The sequence below is a fragment of the Neurospora tetrasperma genome (assembly GCF_000213175.1).
Source record: "Neurospora tetrasperma FGSC 2508 unplaced genomic scaffold NEUTE1scaffold_4, whole genome shotgun sequence".
NCBI classification, from domain to species: Eukaryota; Fungi; Ascomycota; class Sordariomycetes; order Sordariales; family Sordariaceae; genus Neurospora; species Neurospora tetrasperma.
Genome location: NW_009799102.1, coordinates 948,674 through 964,662, shown reverse-complemented (window position 1 = coordinate 964,662; position 15,989 = coordinate 948,674). Strand labels below are relative to the sequence as shown.

General features: G+C 52.4%; 5 protein-coding genes across 5 annotated transcripts; 1 reads left to right on the top strand and 4 right to left on the bottom strand.

The window, feature by feature from the left end:
• Window positions 1-258: 258 nt before the first annotated feature.
• NEUTE1DRAFT_101579 (uncharacterized protein) lies at window positions 259-1,547 on the bottom strand (the record flags this gene model as incomplete). The annotated part of the gene is made up of 2 exons (XM_009853613.1): window positions 259-996; window positions 1,086-1,547. 2 exons carry the CDS (start codon window positions 1,545-1,547, stop codon window positions 259-261), a joined length of 1,200 nt encoding a protein of 399 aa, XP_009851915.1.
• Window positions 1,548-4,014: 2,467 nt separating this feature from the next.
• NEUTE1DRAFT_117265 (GTP-binding protein RHO-1 protein) lies at window positions 4,015-6,216 on the top strand (the record flags this gene model as incomplete). The annotated part of the gene is made up of 5 exons (XM_009853612.1): window positions 4,015-4,363; window positions 4,492-4,519; window positions 4,786-4,983; window positions 5,054-5,188; window positions 5,291-6,216. The coding sequence occupies 5 exons, from the start codon at window positions 4,293-4,295 to the stop codon at window positions 5,444-5,446; spliced, it is 588 nt and encodes a 195-aa protein (XP_009851914.1).
• A 379-nt stretch (window positions 6,217-6,595) lies between these two features.
• NEUTE1DRAFT_117264 (uncharacterized protein) lies at window positions 6,596-7,586 on the bottom strand (the record flags this gene model as incomplete). The annotated part of the gene is made up of 2 exons (XM_009853611.1): window positions 6,596-7,208; window positions 7,368-7,586. The coding sequence occupies one exon, from the start codon at window positions 7,013-7,015 to the stop codon at window positions 6,818-6,820; it is 198 nt and encodes a 65-aa protein (XP_009851913.1).
• Window positions 7,587-8,304: 718 nt separating this feature from the next.
• NEUTE1DRAFT_147008 (uncharacterized protein) lies at window positions 8,305-11,726 on the bottom strand (the record flags this gene model as incomplete). Its single annotated transcript, XM_009853610.1, has 4 exons — window positions 8,305-8,381; window positions 9,635-10,180; window positions 10,302-10,467; window positions 10,596-11,726. The coding sequence occupies 4 exons, from the start codon at window positions 11,724-11,726 to the stop codon at window positions 8,305-8,307; spliced, it is 1,920 nt and encodes a 639-aa protein (XP_009851912.1).
• A 1,479-nt stretch (window positions 11,727-13,205) lies between these two features.
• Window positions 13,206-15,116, bottom strand: NEUTE1DRAFT_130304 (uncharacterized protein; the record flags this gene model as incomplete). Its single annotated transcript, XM_009853609.1, has 2 exons — window positions 13,206-14,799; window positions 14,877-15,116. 2 exons carry the CDS (start codon window positions 15,114-15,116, stop codon window positions 13,450-13,452), a joined length of 1,590 nt encoding a protein of 529 aa, XP_009851911.1.
• Between the last annotated feature and the right edge of the window lie 873 nt (window positions 15,117-15,989).

Below are 15,989 nucleotides of genomic sequence, written 5' to 3'. Positions count from 1 at the left end.
ATCTAATGCCCCCCCTTTTTGATCTGACCCAAATGCATTTTGTATACCTTTTTGACCATATACACTAAAAATACACACAAAAATTTGGAACTGCCGCTTTTTTTTCGACCAGTCAAGACTTGATCCCCATTATTCATTCCTCTTCACACTCAGCACAAAGCTTTTCTCAACTTTGCAAAGTTTCTTAAGGAAGGAATCTTTACGGCCAAGCATGTTCCACCACACCCACACTCCCCATTCATTCATCCAAAACCCCCTTTAAACCTTTGGTTGCTCAGGGCTCGTCGTCGTGGCCGCATCCTCCTCCCCACCAAGCGATAACTGCTCAACCGCCTTCTCGATCTGTGCCACCGTCTCCTCCTTCACCTTGGGCTGATGGAGCCCGGCGGCCTGGTGGTGTCCGAGCTTATTCCTCGCCACAACCTCACCAATCTTGGCCAGCATCTCCTCCGTCAACGCCGGCTGGCCACGAGCACGGCGCAGCTCGCGCTGCTTCCGGTTATACTCCTGGACGGGGGTGAGCATGGCCTTGGCGGCCGACTTCTTGGCCTCCTTCTCCTGCTCCTCCTGCTCCTTCTTGGCAATGTACTCGGGGGTATGACGGGTGCGGAAGATGGAGTACTTGTTGCGGAGCTCGTCGAGGACCTGCTGGGGCGCGGGCGGGCGGAACAGGGTGGGCACAAAGGTCTTTTCGTCCACGTCGATGCGCAGGGTGTCGGCCGGCTGGTCTTCGCGCTTGATGGGTTCCTGCTTGGGCCACGGGATGATGATGTTCTCGCCGGGGACGAAGCGGCGCATGCTACGGGTGCGCGTGGGGCGGTCGTGCACAATGTTGCGGGGGCGCAGCTCGCGGATGATCACGTCGCGGTACTCGCCCGTCTGAGGATCCTTGAGCGGGTGGACGAGGCGCACCGAGGAGATGGGAAGGCGGGCGTAGATTTGCGTGACGGGCTTGTCGGCGTCGTTCTGCATAAACTGGGGTACGGTCGTGTTTGTCTGGAAAGGAAATACAACACATTGGTGAGCATATTTATATCTACGGTGATGATGGCACATGATGATCAAGACATGGTGGACGGGCTCACTTTGAGTTTCTCTGATTGGATCTCTACTGTCATGTTCCGGGTGTTGAGCTTCTCGATGGTGCCGATAAGGTTCTTGTGGTGGCCTTCGATCACCACGACGCGGTCGCCGGGGGCAATGCAGAGGAATTTGGGAGAACCGCACCAGGCAACGCGGGCCTTCCTCTCTTCTTCCGAGACCTCGCTCTCGAGCAGGGCACGGGTGGGGGAGAGGGAGCCGAAGAAGTTGCCGTTGCTCAGCGTTATCTCGTCGAGTTCGCGGCGGGGGGCGAGGGGACCCAACATCCAGTCCTCATTGCGAGCTTCGACGGCGGCCTTTCGTTGTTGGATGGCTTCAGTGAAGGCTTCGCCGTTCTTTTTGTTCTGCTTTCTCTCTGTAATGCGCTTCAGGAGGGCGTTCTTGCGCTGGGCGCGGCGGGCAACCATGCCCTCGGCCATGCGCACACGCCGCAGCAGCTTGTCCATGGTTGTGTATGTGTGTGTGGGGGGGTGTCCGGCGCGCTGGGGTATCTGGAGGAGGAGGAGGAGGAGGAGGATGAGGCCGGAGGGGATTTCGCGAATGGGCGGAGCGCGGGGAAGTCAGGCGGTCGCGGGGTCCGGGGCAGGTCGGGTCCGGGTGTCGTCGAAATGGTGATTTCTAGTCCCGCGCGGCGCCGTTGAGGTCCGAGTCGCTTCACTTTGCGGCTTTGCTTTGCGGTCCCGCCGAGCCATCAAAAAGTGTAGCGGGTCCGGCCGGCGGTACACATCGGTACGAGGGTACTTGCCAGGGTCCAGGATTTCCACAGCCGTGGCACGCGTCGGTGCGGTCGGTGCATGTTCCTGGCCCCGTTCATTTTGGTCGACGGCCGTGGTTTCTCAGCGCTGCCAGCTGCTGTATCTTACATGACGGCTGGCAGATCTACTATCGAATCATCAGCTTTCCAGTACACTACTGCGTAGGCAGTATCTTATGGTACCTTACAAGTGAGGCAAGTTGAAGGTAACGGTCTTGTTCCTCAACCCAACCTCATCATGCCGAGCGACTGAAAGTGAAATGTGAATGTTTATGCTCGACATGCTTCTTCAACTTGGCCGGCATCCAGCTGAGTGCGCTTCCACTGCGAAGAAGTTCAATGTTAAAGGTACCCCGACAGCGGGCGAGAGTGGGTCCCGCATCCAGATGGAAAACTCCACCCAATCGAACAAATCGGTTCTCGTTCTTGGCGTTCCTTCCGTCCTCTCGAAGCAGTGGTGGCTGCCGCCCGTCACCTCCCAGCCCCGGACAATTCACTTCGTTGGACAATGGAGGGGACCAGAGTGAACCGACGGGTAGGACTTTGGGAACCATCATGGGGGTGGTAGGACTTGTAATCTGACATCTGGCACTATGACCAATTGGTTGTTGACGGCTGACGGCTGACGGGTGGCAGCTGACGCTTCCTTCTCCAGCCTCCCTTCTCCTATCCCGTTTCGTCATCCACCAAGTCAACAAGCTCACGTCAATGCCATGGCAACTGAGATGTTCGCAATTCAAGAGACTGGTCTGCTATCTAGATGCGGCTGGGCACCGACACTTTGCTGACCGCTCCGTCTCTTGGTATATACTGTGTAGTGTATCAAACAGCCGAGAGGAAATGGGGTATAGTGTGGTGTACATACTGCGTATACCGACAAGACAGGAGCTTCCATGTTTTTAATATCATGTCCCGTCCTCCCTCCCACTCCGTCCCCTTCCTCCATGTTCACTACTACTGTCAAGAGAGTCCTGGACCCTGATAATGGATGGCTGAGAAAGCCCAGAGCTATCAGTAAATTACTACCTATGTAGTGTACACTAGGGACACCCAAAATAGGCGACCGGAAGGAAGAGGCCCATGGCGCACTGTGCCTGTTCCTGTTCCTTTTGGCCTTCAGGGGTCAGTTCTGGGCAGGCAGTCTGGAGATTAGCAGTTATCGCCGCCGCCCACTGGACCATCTTCGCTGCTGGAGACTCGCCTCGCCTGCCTTCGCTCGCTCGCTCGCAAAGCTCAGCTTCCACTTCCTCTACTAAAATCCTGGGGGGCCACGGCAGCAGCGCGTGCTTTCCCCCTTTGATCGACAGCCAGCCGAGCCAGCGCAGCGTGTCGGGTGTCGGATTACTGCGGTATGGATGTCTAAAAGTGGTTCGAGTGGTAATTTGGCCCGTCCCCACCGTGCACTTTTGCGCTTGTCATCAAAGTTGAAGAAAAAAAAAAAAAAAAAGGTCGAGAGTCATGTTCGGGAGATGGCCTTATTAGCCTTATGCAGCAAGTCCGGGGTAGCGAAAAAGGGGAACAGGAAGGAACATGACGACGACGATTTCAACGTCGGTCCACTATTAATATCACCAAAATCAGCTCTCTTTTCGCGTGCAAATAGCTGAATTACGGTAATGGAGGTGACGGCGTTAATTGTAGAAGGGGATCGGTACGTACCGCTTGCTGAGGATCTGGGCCACTCACAAGTCACATCAAGCCAACACTTCCCTTGTCTGGCCCTTTGCTCTTGGCTCGTCTCGCACCCCTACCGGCTCCTGTACAAGTGATGGGGTATTCCGACACGAAATGCAGTATCTTGGTAGGTACCTAGTGTGTTGGATGAAAAATTTGGTCGGTAGGTGTCTCGCTGCCTTCCTCTACCACACAGTACCTGTAGCCTCCAGGCTGCGACTGCTGCCAGACGGGACTGTGTGAACCCGACTGAGTGACTGCCTGTGCCTGGACAGCCCGCCCGTTCCCTGGGGCTTCTCTGGGGCTGCCCACTGCCTCGCTCACCACCCACCTACGGCAGCAGCCCAGTCTGACTGCCCGGCCCTGGTTCGCTGGCTGAGGAGGTTTCCACCCTCTTCCAACCTTGCCCGTGGGAGTCCTGCACCTGGCTATCTGGTGGTCCCCCCGTCTCCGTTCCCCGTCTCCGTCTCCGTCACAACACAACTCACAACTTGAACAGGTTAGCACACCACCACCAGCGGCCACTACCTACCTTACCTACCACCACCGTCCATCCTTCAACAACCACCCAACACCCCCATCTCCATTTTCCTTCCCTTTTCCATTTTGCATCTTTTATCGACCAAATCCAGGCCGCGTGATACCCTCTCCCGTCCTTTGCATACAACCCGTCGACAACAAAGCACCGTCCGTCGACATCACACTCAACCATTCAACAACTTAATCTCTCCTCCCCTATTCACACAACCACCAAACCGACGCCATGTCTGCTGAACTCCGCCGAAAGCTCGTCATCGTTGGCGATGGTGCCTGCGGCAAGACCTGTTTGTTGATGTATGTCCATTTCCCCTATCCATATCCAAGAGAGTGATGCTGCCCTCAGCGCGCGGCGTCGTCGTCGTCGTCGTTGTCGTCACCGCCGCTCTCCCCCCATCACAACCTTTTGCTAACCAAATCTCCAGCGTCTTCTCCAAGGGAACCTTCCCCGAGGTAAGTCAGGCACACTTGTCTGTCGGGACTGAAACGTCCATCTACACACCTCCTGCCCTCGACCGTTTGTTCGCTACACCGCCCCAACCGCCTGACGAAACACGCATTTTCCTGCCAATTGCCGCGTCTCGCTCCCCCCGAACAGGATACATCCATCTCCTCAGCCCGATAAACCATCAAGCCATCAAATTCGAAACACCCGCCCTGTCGCCATCATATCCGCATCCGAATAAGCGCTGCTCAGCCAGCTAACTCTCTGCGCCCAGGTCTACGTCCCTACCGTTTTCGAGAACTACGTCGCCGATGTCGAGGTTGATGGCAGACACGTCGAGCTCGCGCTATGGGATACGGCTGGTCAGGAGGATTATGACCGTCTCCGCCCCCTGTCCTACCCCGACTCTCACGTCGTCTTGATCTGCTTCGCCATCGACTCTCCCGATTCGCTCGACAACGTTTCCGAGAAGGTCAGTATCCCGCCCGCTCACTTGGCGCGCCCTTCTCTTGGATGATTCAATTTGCTGACAACCAGAACAGTGGCACTCTGAGGTTCTTCACTTCTGCCGTGACGTCCCAATTATCCTCGTTGGCTGCAAGAAGGATTTGCGCCACGACCCCAAGACCATTGAGGAGCTCCGCAAGACCAGCCAGAAGCCCGTTTCCCCCGAAGAGGTACGTGAGGCTTGAGACATTGGCGGCTGATGATGCCCCTTTTGTTTCCAAGTGCTTTCCCCCCGCTTGCTCGGGAATGTATACTAACGCGCTCATCAACAGGGTGAGGCTCTGAGGAAGAGAATCAACGCTCACAAGTACCTCGAGTGCTCGGCCAAGACCAACGAGGGTGTCCGTGAGGTGTTCGAGAACGCGACAAGAGCCGCCCTTCTCAAGAAGACAAAGACGAAGAGGGGCCTCTGCAAGAGCTCGGTCTAAACAAACCACAGCTCTTTAGAGAGATGCTTTTATTTCTATCGCACGACGAACAACATCATCTGCACCAAGCCCTCCCCGGATAGCCTCGCAACATGTAATCAAGCAACGGTTTTCAAAGCGAAAGATGATCATCACCTTAGTTGATAATTCTCTGCCAATGACGCCGTCGATGCTGCTACCGAGCGGATAATATTTCACAGAGAGAAGAAGAAAGGGGTGTGGAGAGCGCAAATGGGGAGGGGCTTGGGATTTCGGGGATACTTATGGGCCTTACTACTCGATATTTAGGGAGGATAACTGGGTCTGGACTCCTTTCCACTATTTCTGTGTGTGTGTGTGGTCGGCGTGGACGGGTGCGTGGCTTGTGTTCATGTATACACAAACGGAGGACACCTGAGGGCGGTAAAGGGAAAGAGAGAGACTGGAGAAAGGAGTTTTGCGGTTCAATATTTCTTGTTTCTTCTGGAATCACATGCCGCGTCTCTGGCCCTCCCCTTACCTGTCTCCTTTATTTCTCTTTCTCTGTCACTGCCCGTGTGCGTCTGTCTCTTATCTCTCTCTCTGTGTCTACCTGTCTGTTATTAATCTCTAGTTTTATCGCGTTCTTGTTTATCTGTCTCCGTCTGCTGCTGCTGCTGCTGCATGGTTCAAATTGGGATTTTGAGCTCGAATGTTCCGTATTGTTTGGGCGATCGGCGTGGCGAGGCCGCCGAATGTCCCTGCTACTTCCATAGACCGTTGACGACAATTGCTGTTACCTATTGTACATCCTCAGACCATGCATTACCCGTCCTCTCTTGCAATACGTGTGTCAACCATTGACACGAGCACAGACTTCTTCTACGTCAGCCCGTTTGTCTACCTAGTCTTTCAGTCCGAAGTTCAGTAGTCATCACGCTTTGCCGACTGGGTATGCAATCCGAGGTGAGAGGCCGCCGCCAGCTCCAGACCCAAACGTGAAACAGTTGATTGAATGAAGGACGTCATGTCTATCAAGGGTATACCTAGTTATATTCCCGAGTCATCACACTCGGCGCGTGAGGTATGCCAGAAAGGCATGATTGTCTTGACAGCCAACGAAGCTATCACTTACAAGTAAGCTATGATGTGCCATACATCATATACTTTGCATCTCGAACACTCTCTGGGACTTCTTCATTATAGCCAACAGAGGGAAGGAAAGGTGGGCACACGTAACACTTTCTAACGTATGTATATATACGCTCCCCGCTATCAGTTCCTTTCAGTTCTTCAGTTCCTTGACAACCTACTCAACGCAGGAGGTTAAATATTTGGTTGTAATCTAGCTCTACCCTCGGGTAGGCAAGCAAGGTAAGGTAGTCAAGTCAAGCCAAGTCAAGTCAAGTCAAGTTAACCAACCAACCGAACGACGTAAACAAAAGTCCGTCGCTCGCTTTCTCCCTTGCTTTTCTTCCTCCCAGGACAGAGGGCTGCTTGCTGCCTTGTCTTGTCTTGTCTTGTCTTGTCTTGTCTTTTTTCTTGTTCGCTCCCAAGTATCAAAGTATCAATATCAGATAGGTAGATAGGTAGGTATGTACCTAGGTACATCCCACACAAGAAAGACTCCACTCCACTCCAGTCTCGCCATCCGTAAGGGAAGCATAAGACGGGTCCCCGCCCCGGAGTGATCGGGACTCAGCTCAGCTCATCTCATGGTGGTGACCTTGTTTGTTGTTGTTGTTTGTTGTTATTGCCTCCCGTCTTGATATATGCCGGATTGCTTGTCCTAGTTGGGGCAGGACTGTTTACGTGTTCCCAAAGAGTGATGAGGTCAGTTATCGGGTTATCTCTTTTTGGGTGGGTGTGTGGACTTCGGGACAAGCGAGGTTGGATGGTAATGAATGGGTGAGGGAGAAAGAATAATAGATTGATTGATGGATGGATGGATTGTTGAACTTACAGCACCGCAGGAACCGCACGACTTGGAAGAACCGTCCGAGGCGGCTCCGCACTTGGGGCAGCTTGATCCGTGCATTTTTGGAGGGTGTTTAGGTTGGGTTGGGTGTAAATTTAATTGTCAACGACTGCAGGTGAGGCAAGAGAGAGACGTGAACGTGAGGTGATAACCAGAAAGAAGAGAAAATGGAAAGTTGTTGAAACGCTAGTATTTATACTTTTTTTGGTGTCTCCTCTTTGAAGGTCACATTACCACCAGACCACCCAGCTACAGTATCGTATCGTAGCTACATACAGCTAGCTAGCTGCCTTTCCACTTGGTCCCTTGTCGTGGTTGTCTAGTGACCTCCATTAGGTCAGGTCTTGTTGATTGTCTTGTGTATCTTGTGTGTGTGTGTGTGTGTGTGTGTGTGTGTGTGTGTATAATGAGCAAGATAAGTAGGCACACCCTTCTAGGTACTCCTACTACTTACTGCCTTGTTCAGCCGCTGGCTAGATAAGATAGTATCCCTACCACCTGAGCCCCCCTCCCTTTTCTGAGAAGTTTCATCAGTAGGTGTGCGGCACATTTATTCTATGCACTCTTGAGACTCTTTGGTGTACATCTCGAGATCTGACTGACTGACCAGGCTTCACACGACACTACGTAGACAGCCTCCTTGACTAGGTACGAAGTGTCATCCAGTAGCAAGCCCCATACCATACCTATCAGCAATCACACTCCTCCCCATCATCCAGGGTCTCAAAGGGGTCTACGCTAGCACTACACTAGAACTAGGGGCGGTGATCCCCCCCAAAGGCAACTTTGAAAGCTTAGACATGTAGTGTACATAGCAACCAGTACCCACTTGCACTAACAGCATCAACGGCAACCCCACAATCTACCTACCTATTCTGCTGGATTAGCAATTTCCAGGGTCCTGAGTGGTTGGTTGGTTATTTCAGTCAGGTGAACCACCACCACCACCACCACCGCCACCACCACCACCACCGCCACCACCACCACCGCTACGATGTGCTGTGCATGATTGATGTATTCGATGATCGTGGGGGGAGGGGGGGAGGGAATGATAGGTTTGTAGTGTATGTAGTATATGGTGCGGGAGCAGATTTAGAGGGAGGTGGAAAAGTAGGGCTGTTGTATCTGTACCTGCTGTGTGTACCATTCTTCAGCTTGAACCGTCCGTGATGCCCGCCCGGTTAGCAAGAGTGACGACGGACCGGGCGATTTATTTATTACTCGTGCAAGGAAAGGGGAAAGAACAGTACCGTACTGACAAATTAGGAGGAAAAAGAAAAAGAAAAGAAAATCACGTACTGTGCAATCAATGTAAAACAGTTCGACAAAGTTGATGGTTCGTATGATATGATACAAGTATAAACAATGTCTCTGGAAAAGACGTTCAAGTAACCGAATATAGCACTTACCTAGGTAGGAATGGTGATTACAAGTACGATATCTGGGCGGAATTTAGATATCCAATCGTTCGCCGACGAGGCAATGCCATTCATTGTACAGCATAAGGCAAACTAGAAACGCGGGAGAAGGTCGAACCATGGTTCATCTCATGTGCATCAAGTTCGTTTCGTCCTCGGATGAACTACATTATGAAAGAAAGGTAAGTAGTGTATATTCGTAGGCACCCCGTCTACATCTAGTTCGGTAAATACGCAAGCTCATGATATCGTGAGCATGTACGATGGTAAGAGAGATGCAAGGACAACCCTCGTATCCCGTCGTGGTACCCTACCACCCTACTAGATGCTGGGAGTCTGGATTTGCCCGTGGCCAGCCATAGAACTATGTATCGACATGTGTAATCCGACATTGAAACACCATCGAATACCCAACTAAACCATGTCCATATCCCAAAGGTGTAGGTACCTGTGTATATACCGTTCATGCCGTTCTATATCCCCACCCCCCAAAACCTCGTCATATCCAAACCAAACAAACCTCCTTTTTCCTTTCCCCTCCCTCCTCTCAGCGAGTACCAGCACAACGAAAGGCAAGCATAGAGCATCGTCTTCTTCTTACTGGGAATCTCAACGCCAGCGTGTGTCCATATGTCTTTCTTTTTTTTTTTCCTTCCCTAGAATACAATACAGCTGTATCCATCCCAGCCCTATACAACCCATCATCATCTTCATCTTCATCATGATCATTAAGGACTACATCAAGAGTCAAGAGTCTCGAGTCTCAAAACTAAGACATACACTGCCCCGCGCCTCCTTCCCCTCGCATCATCTTCCCAGCCGCCTGCAACATACTGATCCCCATAACCAGCGTGCCAAACGCCGCCGTGGCCCACGCCGCCGCCCTCTTCCAGCCTCCGGTTTCTTTGGTCAATTTCAAATAACACAACGGCGGCAATATATACGCCATGGCCGCGGCACTAGTAGCTCCGACCAACTCAAACACAGTTCCCAAATCACAAGTGATCATGCTCAACACCATGGCGCTGACTACCAAACTAGAAGTGAACAGCAGGTGCAGGTTCATGTTAAAGGGGTCCCCAGGGAACCAGTAGTTGAGCATGACTTCGCGACAAACAAAGGCTTCGAGGGGGAGTGTGGTGAGCATGTTCAATCCGAAGCAGAGGCGGGCGACGTTGACCATGGTGTTGTCGGCGGGGAAGTTGTTGAGGACGTTACCGAGGGTGCGGTCGCCGAAGGTCAGAAAGCCGACGAGGGCCATGAGCAAGCAGGCAATCATGGAGACGCCGGTGGAGATGTGGGTGACGAGGGAGAAGCGGTCGATGGTGGGGGTTTTGAGGGAGCCGTAGATTAGGAGGGAGTTATGGTGGCAGACGAAGGCTGCGTGCGGTGGTGTTAGTGACTTTTGTTTGGATGAATGTTGGTGGAGAGAAGAAGAAGAAGAAGAAGAAGAAGAAGAAGAAGAAGAAGAAGAAGAAGAAGAAGAAGGGACAACTCGTACCAAAGGAAATTACTCCTATAGCTTGGAATATGCCATCGTTGATGATAAGCAGATTCCAGCTTGCCAATGTCCCTTTGTCCGCTTCTGGAGCTAATCCGCCTTGTACCAGGACTGTGACCAAGATCACGGCCATGCTGACCAGAGCGAGGGTACTCGCTTTTGCTAGCTGTTATCATAGAAAACCAGATTAGCCGTCCGTCCGTCCACTGTCGCAATCTCTCAACCACATTCCCTCCATATCTCCCCTCATGCCCCTAATCCCTCCCATCCTAAGAAAAAAACAGTAAAACTCACCATGGCAATATCCCTATACAACGCCAACGGATAACTAACCCCCAGCGTACAAACCAAAATAACTCCCTGCCTCCCCACCAACCAACCCACCAACGTGCCCTTCACCCCCTCCTCCCTTAGTCCCGGCCAAATCGCCCTCAACACATTCGGTATCGAGTCCCCCACAATCACCCCAAAAGCCACCATCCCGCCAAACGCAAACGCCCACTGCGCCACGCTAATCGCAATCAACCCACTCCGTCCAAAACACTTCTCCACCGTTCCCTGGAAGCTATTCGCCCCCGATAGCTTCGAGTTGATCACGATAAGTCTAATCGTCCAGTCCACCACGACCGTCAATCCCACCAGCAACACGATCCCAGACAACAACCCGGCCTGCTTGAACGCGTATGGCTGCCCGATGATGCCCGCGCCAATAATGGAGTTGGCCATGTTCATAAACGCCATGCGCAAGCCCGATTTGGGGCGTGACCGCTCCGTTTCGGCCCATGAGGCCACATCTTCGTCAGAGCCCCAGGGACCGTTGTTGGCGACGGTGACGGAGGGGGCTTCGATGCCCGTTAGCAAGGGGACGCGCCCTTGGCGGTGGTAGTCCGAAAAGGACGTGAGCGGCTGCTGGTCCGATGATGAGTCGTCTATGTCAAAGTAGGAATCGAACGAGTCGCGGGCGTGGTGGTGGTGGTCTTCTGGGGCGCCATTGTTGCCATTGGGCGCTGCTGCTCCGGCTGTAGTAGGGCTGTTGTCGCCAAAGGTGGTAGGACGTAGGTCGAAGCGCACGCGGTTCGGGGTGCGAGGGGTTCGGGGGGTTCGAGGGGCAGAGAGGGCGGATTGTCGTCGGGGCAGTTTGATGTGGCCTGGTGCTGGTGCTGGTGCTGGTCTTGGGTCTACTGGGGGGCTGTTGTTGCCTTCCTCTCGTTGTTCTCCTGCTGTCTCTATCCCCGGCCCCGCCCCCGCCCCGTTCCCTGTTATTGTTGTAGAGTCGCCGTCGTAGCCATCATCGTCGAGCAGATTGGGGCTACCGCCAGATAGTAACCCGACATTTTCATCGTTATGATTCTTGTGGGTGGAAGCAGTCCGGGGCCCTCCAGCGCCAGCGCCAGCGCCATACGATTCGTGGGCGGCTTTGCCCATTGCTTCAGTTCCCTGGCTCTTCCGTCTTTCCTTTGTATATTTTCTCCCCCCCCCTCTCTCTTTTCTTCTTATTATATAACTCGGCAGTAGTCCCTTCCTATCGAGGGCATTGTCTTCTTGTCTATGTATATCGTTCGGGTATGTATTCGATCTGTCGGTCTGTTGCTTTATGATCAAGTAGGTAGTAGTAGAGGTAGGTATTACGAACGTCGGTCTCGGTCTCGGGGGAGCGGGCGGAGTGACTAGGTAGGTAACGAGCGGTTGCCGCGGTCTAGTTGTTGTGGTGGAGGTGTAAGTCAAAGAAGGTATCAAGAGGCCAGCTAGCAGCAGTAACCAACAGATGGACAGGGCAAAGAAAAGTTGGGGCCGGATTGAAGCAAACACAGACAGCTACCAACAAGGTTTCTGGTGTTCAATAAACGAAAAAAAAAAAAGGAAACAAGAAGAAAGGACAATTAGTCGGTGTTGGTTGCTGGAAGCTTGTGGAGTTGCTGTTGTCTGAGACAAAGTGGAAGCTTGGGGGAGGATACGTGTAAATCGTAAGCGGGATGCGGCATAGCGGGATGCCCGTGCTGAGTTACCTCAACGGATGCGGAGTGCGGAGGAGTGCCCCTGCGGACGCTTCAATTCAATTGATTAAATCGGGCCGCCGGCAGGGACTTTCAGCTGCACGATTTAGGGGACTCCAGGTCTCCAGGCCACCCAAAGCAGTTGAGGACTTGGGGCCTCCTGTCATGTGATAAACAGGGGATCAAACATCATCCCCTATTCGTCTAGTAAATTCAGGGGCTACCGTAGCGACAACACCCAAGCTTTATTCTCCAGGGCCATTGAGCCTCTCTGGGCTGAGCTATCTGTACACTAACAAAGTGCTTCCACTCCATTCACAAATCACATCTTCAGAAATATATCCTCATGAGTACCATGGTGTAGTGTAGAAGAAAAGTCCTATTGAAACCCAAACGCGGGAGTGGATTTGCCAATAAATCCTGGGCTTTTGTTCCCGTCCTTCCTCCTTGGCACCCGTCCTATTGGAGCTCAGGTCCACATCCCCCGGCCTTCCTCCTCCTCCACCACCACCACCACCACACCACACCACCAACCACCCAAGCAGTCACCACCCACACTGCACGACACAGACATTTCTGGGGTACGGTAACAGAAACCGCCGACGGGACGGGATCTATCTGGCTGCCCGCTGCATCTTCCCCACAGAAAACAGCGAGAGCCTCAACTTTTCGTCATCGTCAACGTCAAGCAACCATACCACTATCAATTCTCCCTCTCTATAAAGACAATGTGTGCCCATTACATTAGATACTTCATCGCTTGGACCCCTGTGTATGTATGCACATGTATCCGGTGTGCAGTGTCCATGAAAAAAAGCTCACAGACACCCAAAATGAACCAATCCATAGTATTAAAACACCCGCGCCCGCTGTATCATCTTCTAACCCTGAAGGCTTGCTTGCATGTTGCATGTTTATACACATCATCTATTTTTTTTCTCTTTTTTTTCAAACCCAGCTTTCTTCTTCCAAAGATGTGCTGTCAACTAACTCATTTTCTTTCTCAAAAGGTACACTTGAGGGTATCATATGTTACAGGAAACTTCAATAACTCGCTGGCTTGCTATTGATATGCGGCATGTGTGTGTGTGAAACGAAAAACAGACAACCAAACAAGGATGCGGAATATTGTACAAACACCGTGTGGTGTGCTACTAAGCCACGATAGCGGCGGCCATGACGGTGATACCCAGCACCAGAGCATACGCGTTGCTCTTGAGCTGGTAACCGGCGGAATCCTTCCCACTCGGAGTTGCAGATTGGCTCTTGGTAGATTGGCCCGTGGCATCGGCCGAGGTGGGAGTATCATTCGAAGAGGTCGTACCAGAAGCGGTTTGGCTGGTCTGAGCACCCGATGTGGTCGTTATCGTAACAGGCTCAACCTTGGCAGCGAATCCGATGCGTTTCTTATCCACATCAAAGACGCTATACACGTTCTTGAGGAAAACGTCTCCGAGCAACCAGCCGTTTGCCACCACCTCGCGTCCATAAATGTTGCTTCTGCACGACGTGCCGCTGCCCGCCTGCCAGTCTTTGGCCGAAATCTTGTAGGTAACACCGCTAAACGTCACCTCAATCGGAGAGTCGCTGCACGGAACATACCATGTGACCTCGTCTACCGTCGTGGAACCAGGAATAAGCTTATGGAGAGCCGTGACATCCGCTGGCGGTCCAAAGGCAAACGAAGTGCCCGTATCAATGTACGTCGTACGGCCCTGGAAGGTCACCTTTTTACCTCCAAATCCAAAGCCGTCAATGGGAATGATCCAAGCGCCCCTGTTATCCTTGGCCAGATTCGTGTAGGTAATGTCACCCGTGTACTTGGAAGGGTCGACACCTCCAAACGTGATCTGACCTTCGTTGACTGGGTCCGAAGCTCGGCCCAGAGTGACGGCAAAAATGTTGCTTTGCAGAACCTTTTGGTTCACAAGCTCGGTTATGAAACCGTCTGTGCCCCCCACGGCCATGTCGAGGCCAAGAATGCCATCGAAGGCGAAATGAGTAAAGTCACTAGATGTCTCATTGGCCAACCCGAAGGCCATATCGAGGGAAATTCCGGCAACCGAGATGGTATCACGGGCGAGAGTGCCGGCAACAGCGCCAGTTCCATAGGCAAGACGAAACTCCTTGCTCTGCAGCTTGAGCGTCTTGGAGTCGTCAACCCCGAAAAGGTTGTGGTAGATGCAGGCGTCGCTCTTGCATGTCGAGCCCATGATCCACGCCGTCGAGGAACCGGTGTCTAGGAGCATATACAACGGCTTCTTTGACGAACCAAACTGAACTTTGGCGAAATAGGCGTAGTCCGAAGGGTCGTGGTAGATGCCCGCGCTATCCTTCCTGTTTGTACTCTCGGGTTCGACAACGGCATACGTATTAGTCCTGGCTGCCAGCCTGCCGGACCTCCTTTTTGGTACTCGCGTGCTATCCAAGCTAGCAAATCTGTGTGCAATTCGCTTGGCGTCTCGGGCAGCTCGGGCAGCGCCAGCTTCGTGACTCTCATTAGGCTACCAGATTGAGCGTGTTAGCCTGCATCAATTGCTGAGAATAACCGTTGGACATCCGAGAAAAGAACAGAACGTACATCGGCGTTTCTTTGCTCCACACTGAGACTGATAAACCCGTCCGGTGCGGGTTCACCTCCAGGCGGCGATGGAGAATGGAATTGACCTCCAGCTCCCACAAGCGTCTTTCCTCTAACATCGTTACTACCGCTCACATAACAAGGCTCCCCTGGATCGCATGGTAGAGGAGGCCAGATGAAGAAGGCGCAAGCTGAGGTGGCCAAGAGCGTAAGCTCTAGGAGCTTAGGTATCCCAACCATTGTTGAGAACACTGGTCACTGACCCTCAGCGAGTCAATCCACCACAATCGAGGTCGTTGTTCGGATACTGGGCTCCTGTCCTGATATCGGCAAATGTGTCGATGACCTAAAACACTTTGACGGTGGGTATCCGTGAGTGATATGCACAGGCTCCTAGTTGTTATGCCTCAAGTCTTCAACCCCAAAGAATGAAGATGGTTTCTGACTGAATGACTTTAGGTTTCGTTGTTGACCGACCCAAGGTCGCGAGAGATGGAATTATTGCAATTAGCGATTATTTAAGCATTGGGAAAGATGAGTGAACGGTTGTGATTATGTGCATTGGTGGTCGCCGATAATGTTATGAACGTGAAAAGAGAAAAGACAGATTGCCGAACGATGCGATGCGGTTGTATGTATCCGAACAAGATGGAGAAATCGTAGTGTGGTGGTGAGGGGGTGGAACGAATCGACGTCGAGGTCAATATCGGTTCGAGATCGTTTGTGGCGGGAAAAAACCAAATGCTGATATGCTTGATGCAGATGCTAATGCAAGGCAAAAAGGTAGGTAGGACGCGCGGTGCTTGTGGCAGATGTGCAGATGGCGGCGGATTGGATTGCCGAAGCTTGATGTATGTATGTAGGCCAAGACCTAGTGGAGGAGGAAATCCGTCTGGATGGTGATCGTAAAACTGCGCTTGTTGCCCGCCGTCGACACTGCGGATAGTATGAGTGGGCGTTGGTGGATCTAACAAAGAGTGGAATAAAAAAAAAATGACAACACCCGCCCGGTAGTAGTATCTATTCAAAGGAAAGTACGAAGTAACAAAGTCTCCCGAAGCTCCCCTGGCATAGCCAAATGCAGGCGGAGGAAGTTGTCAGGGTACTTGGGTA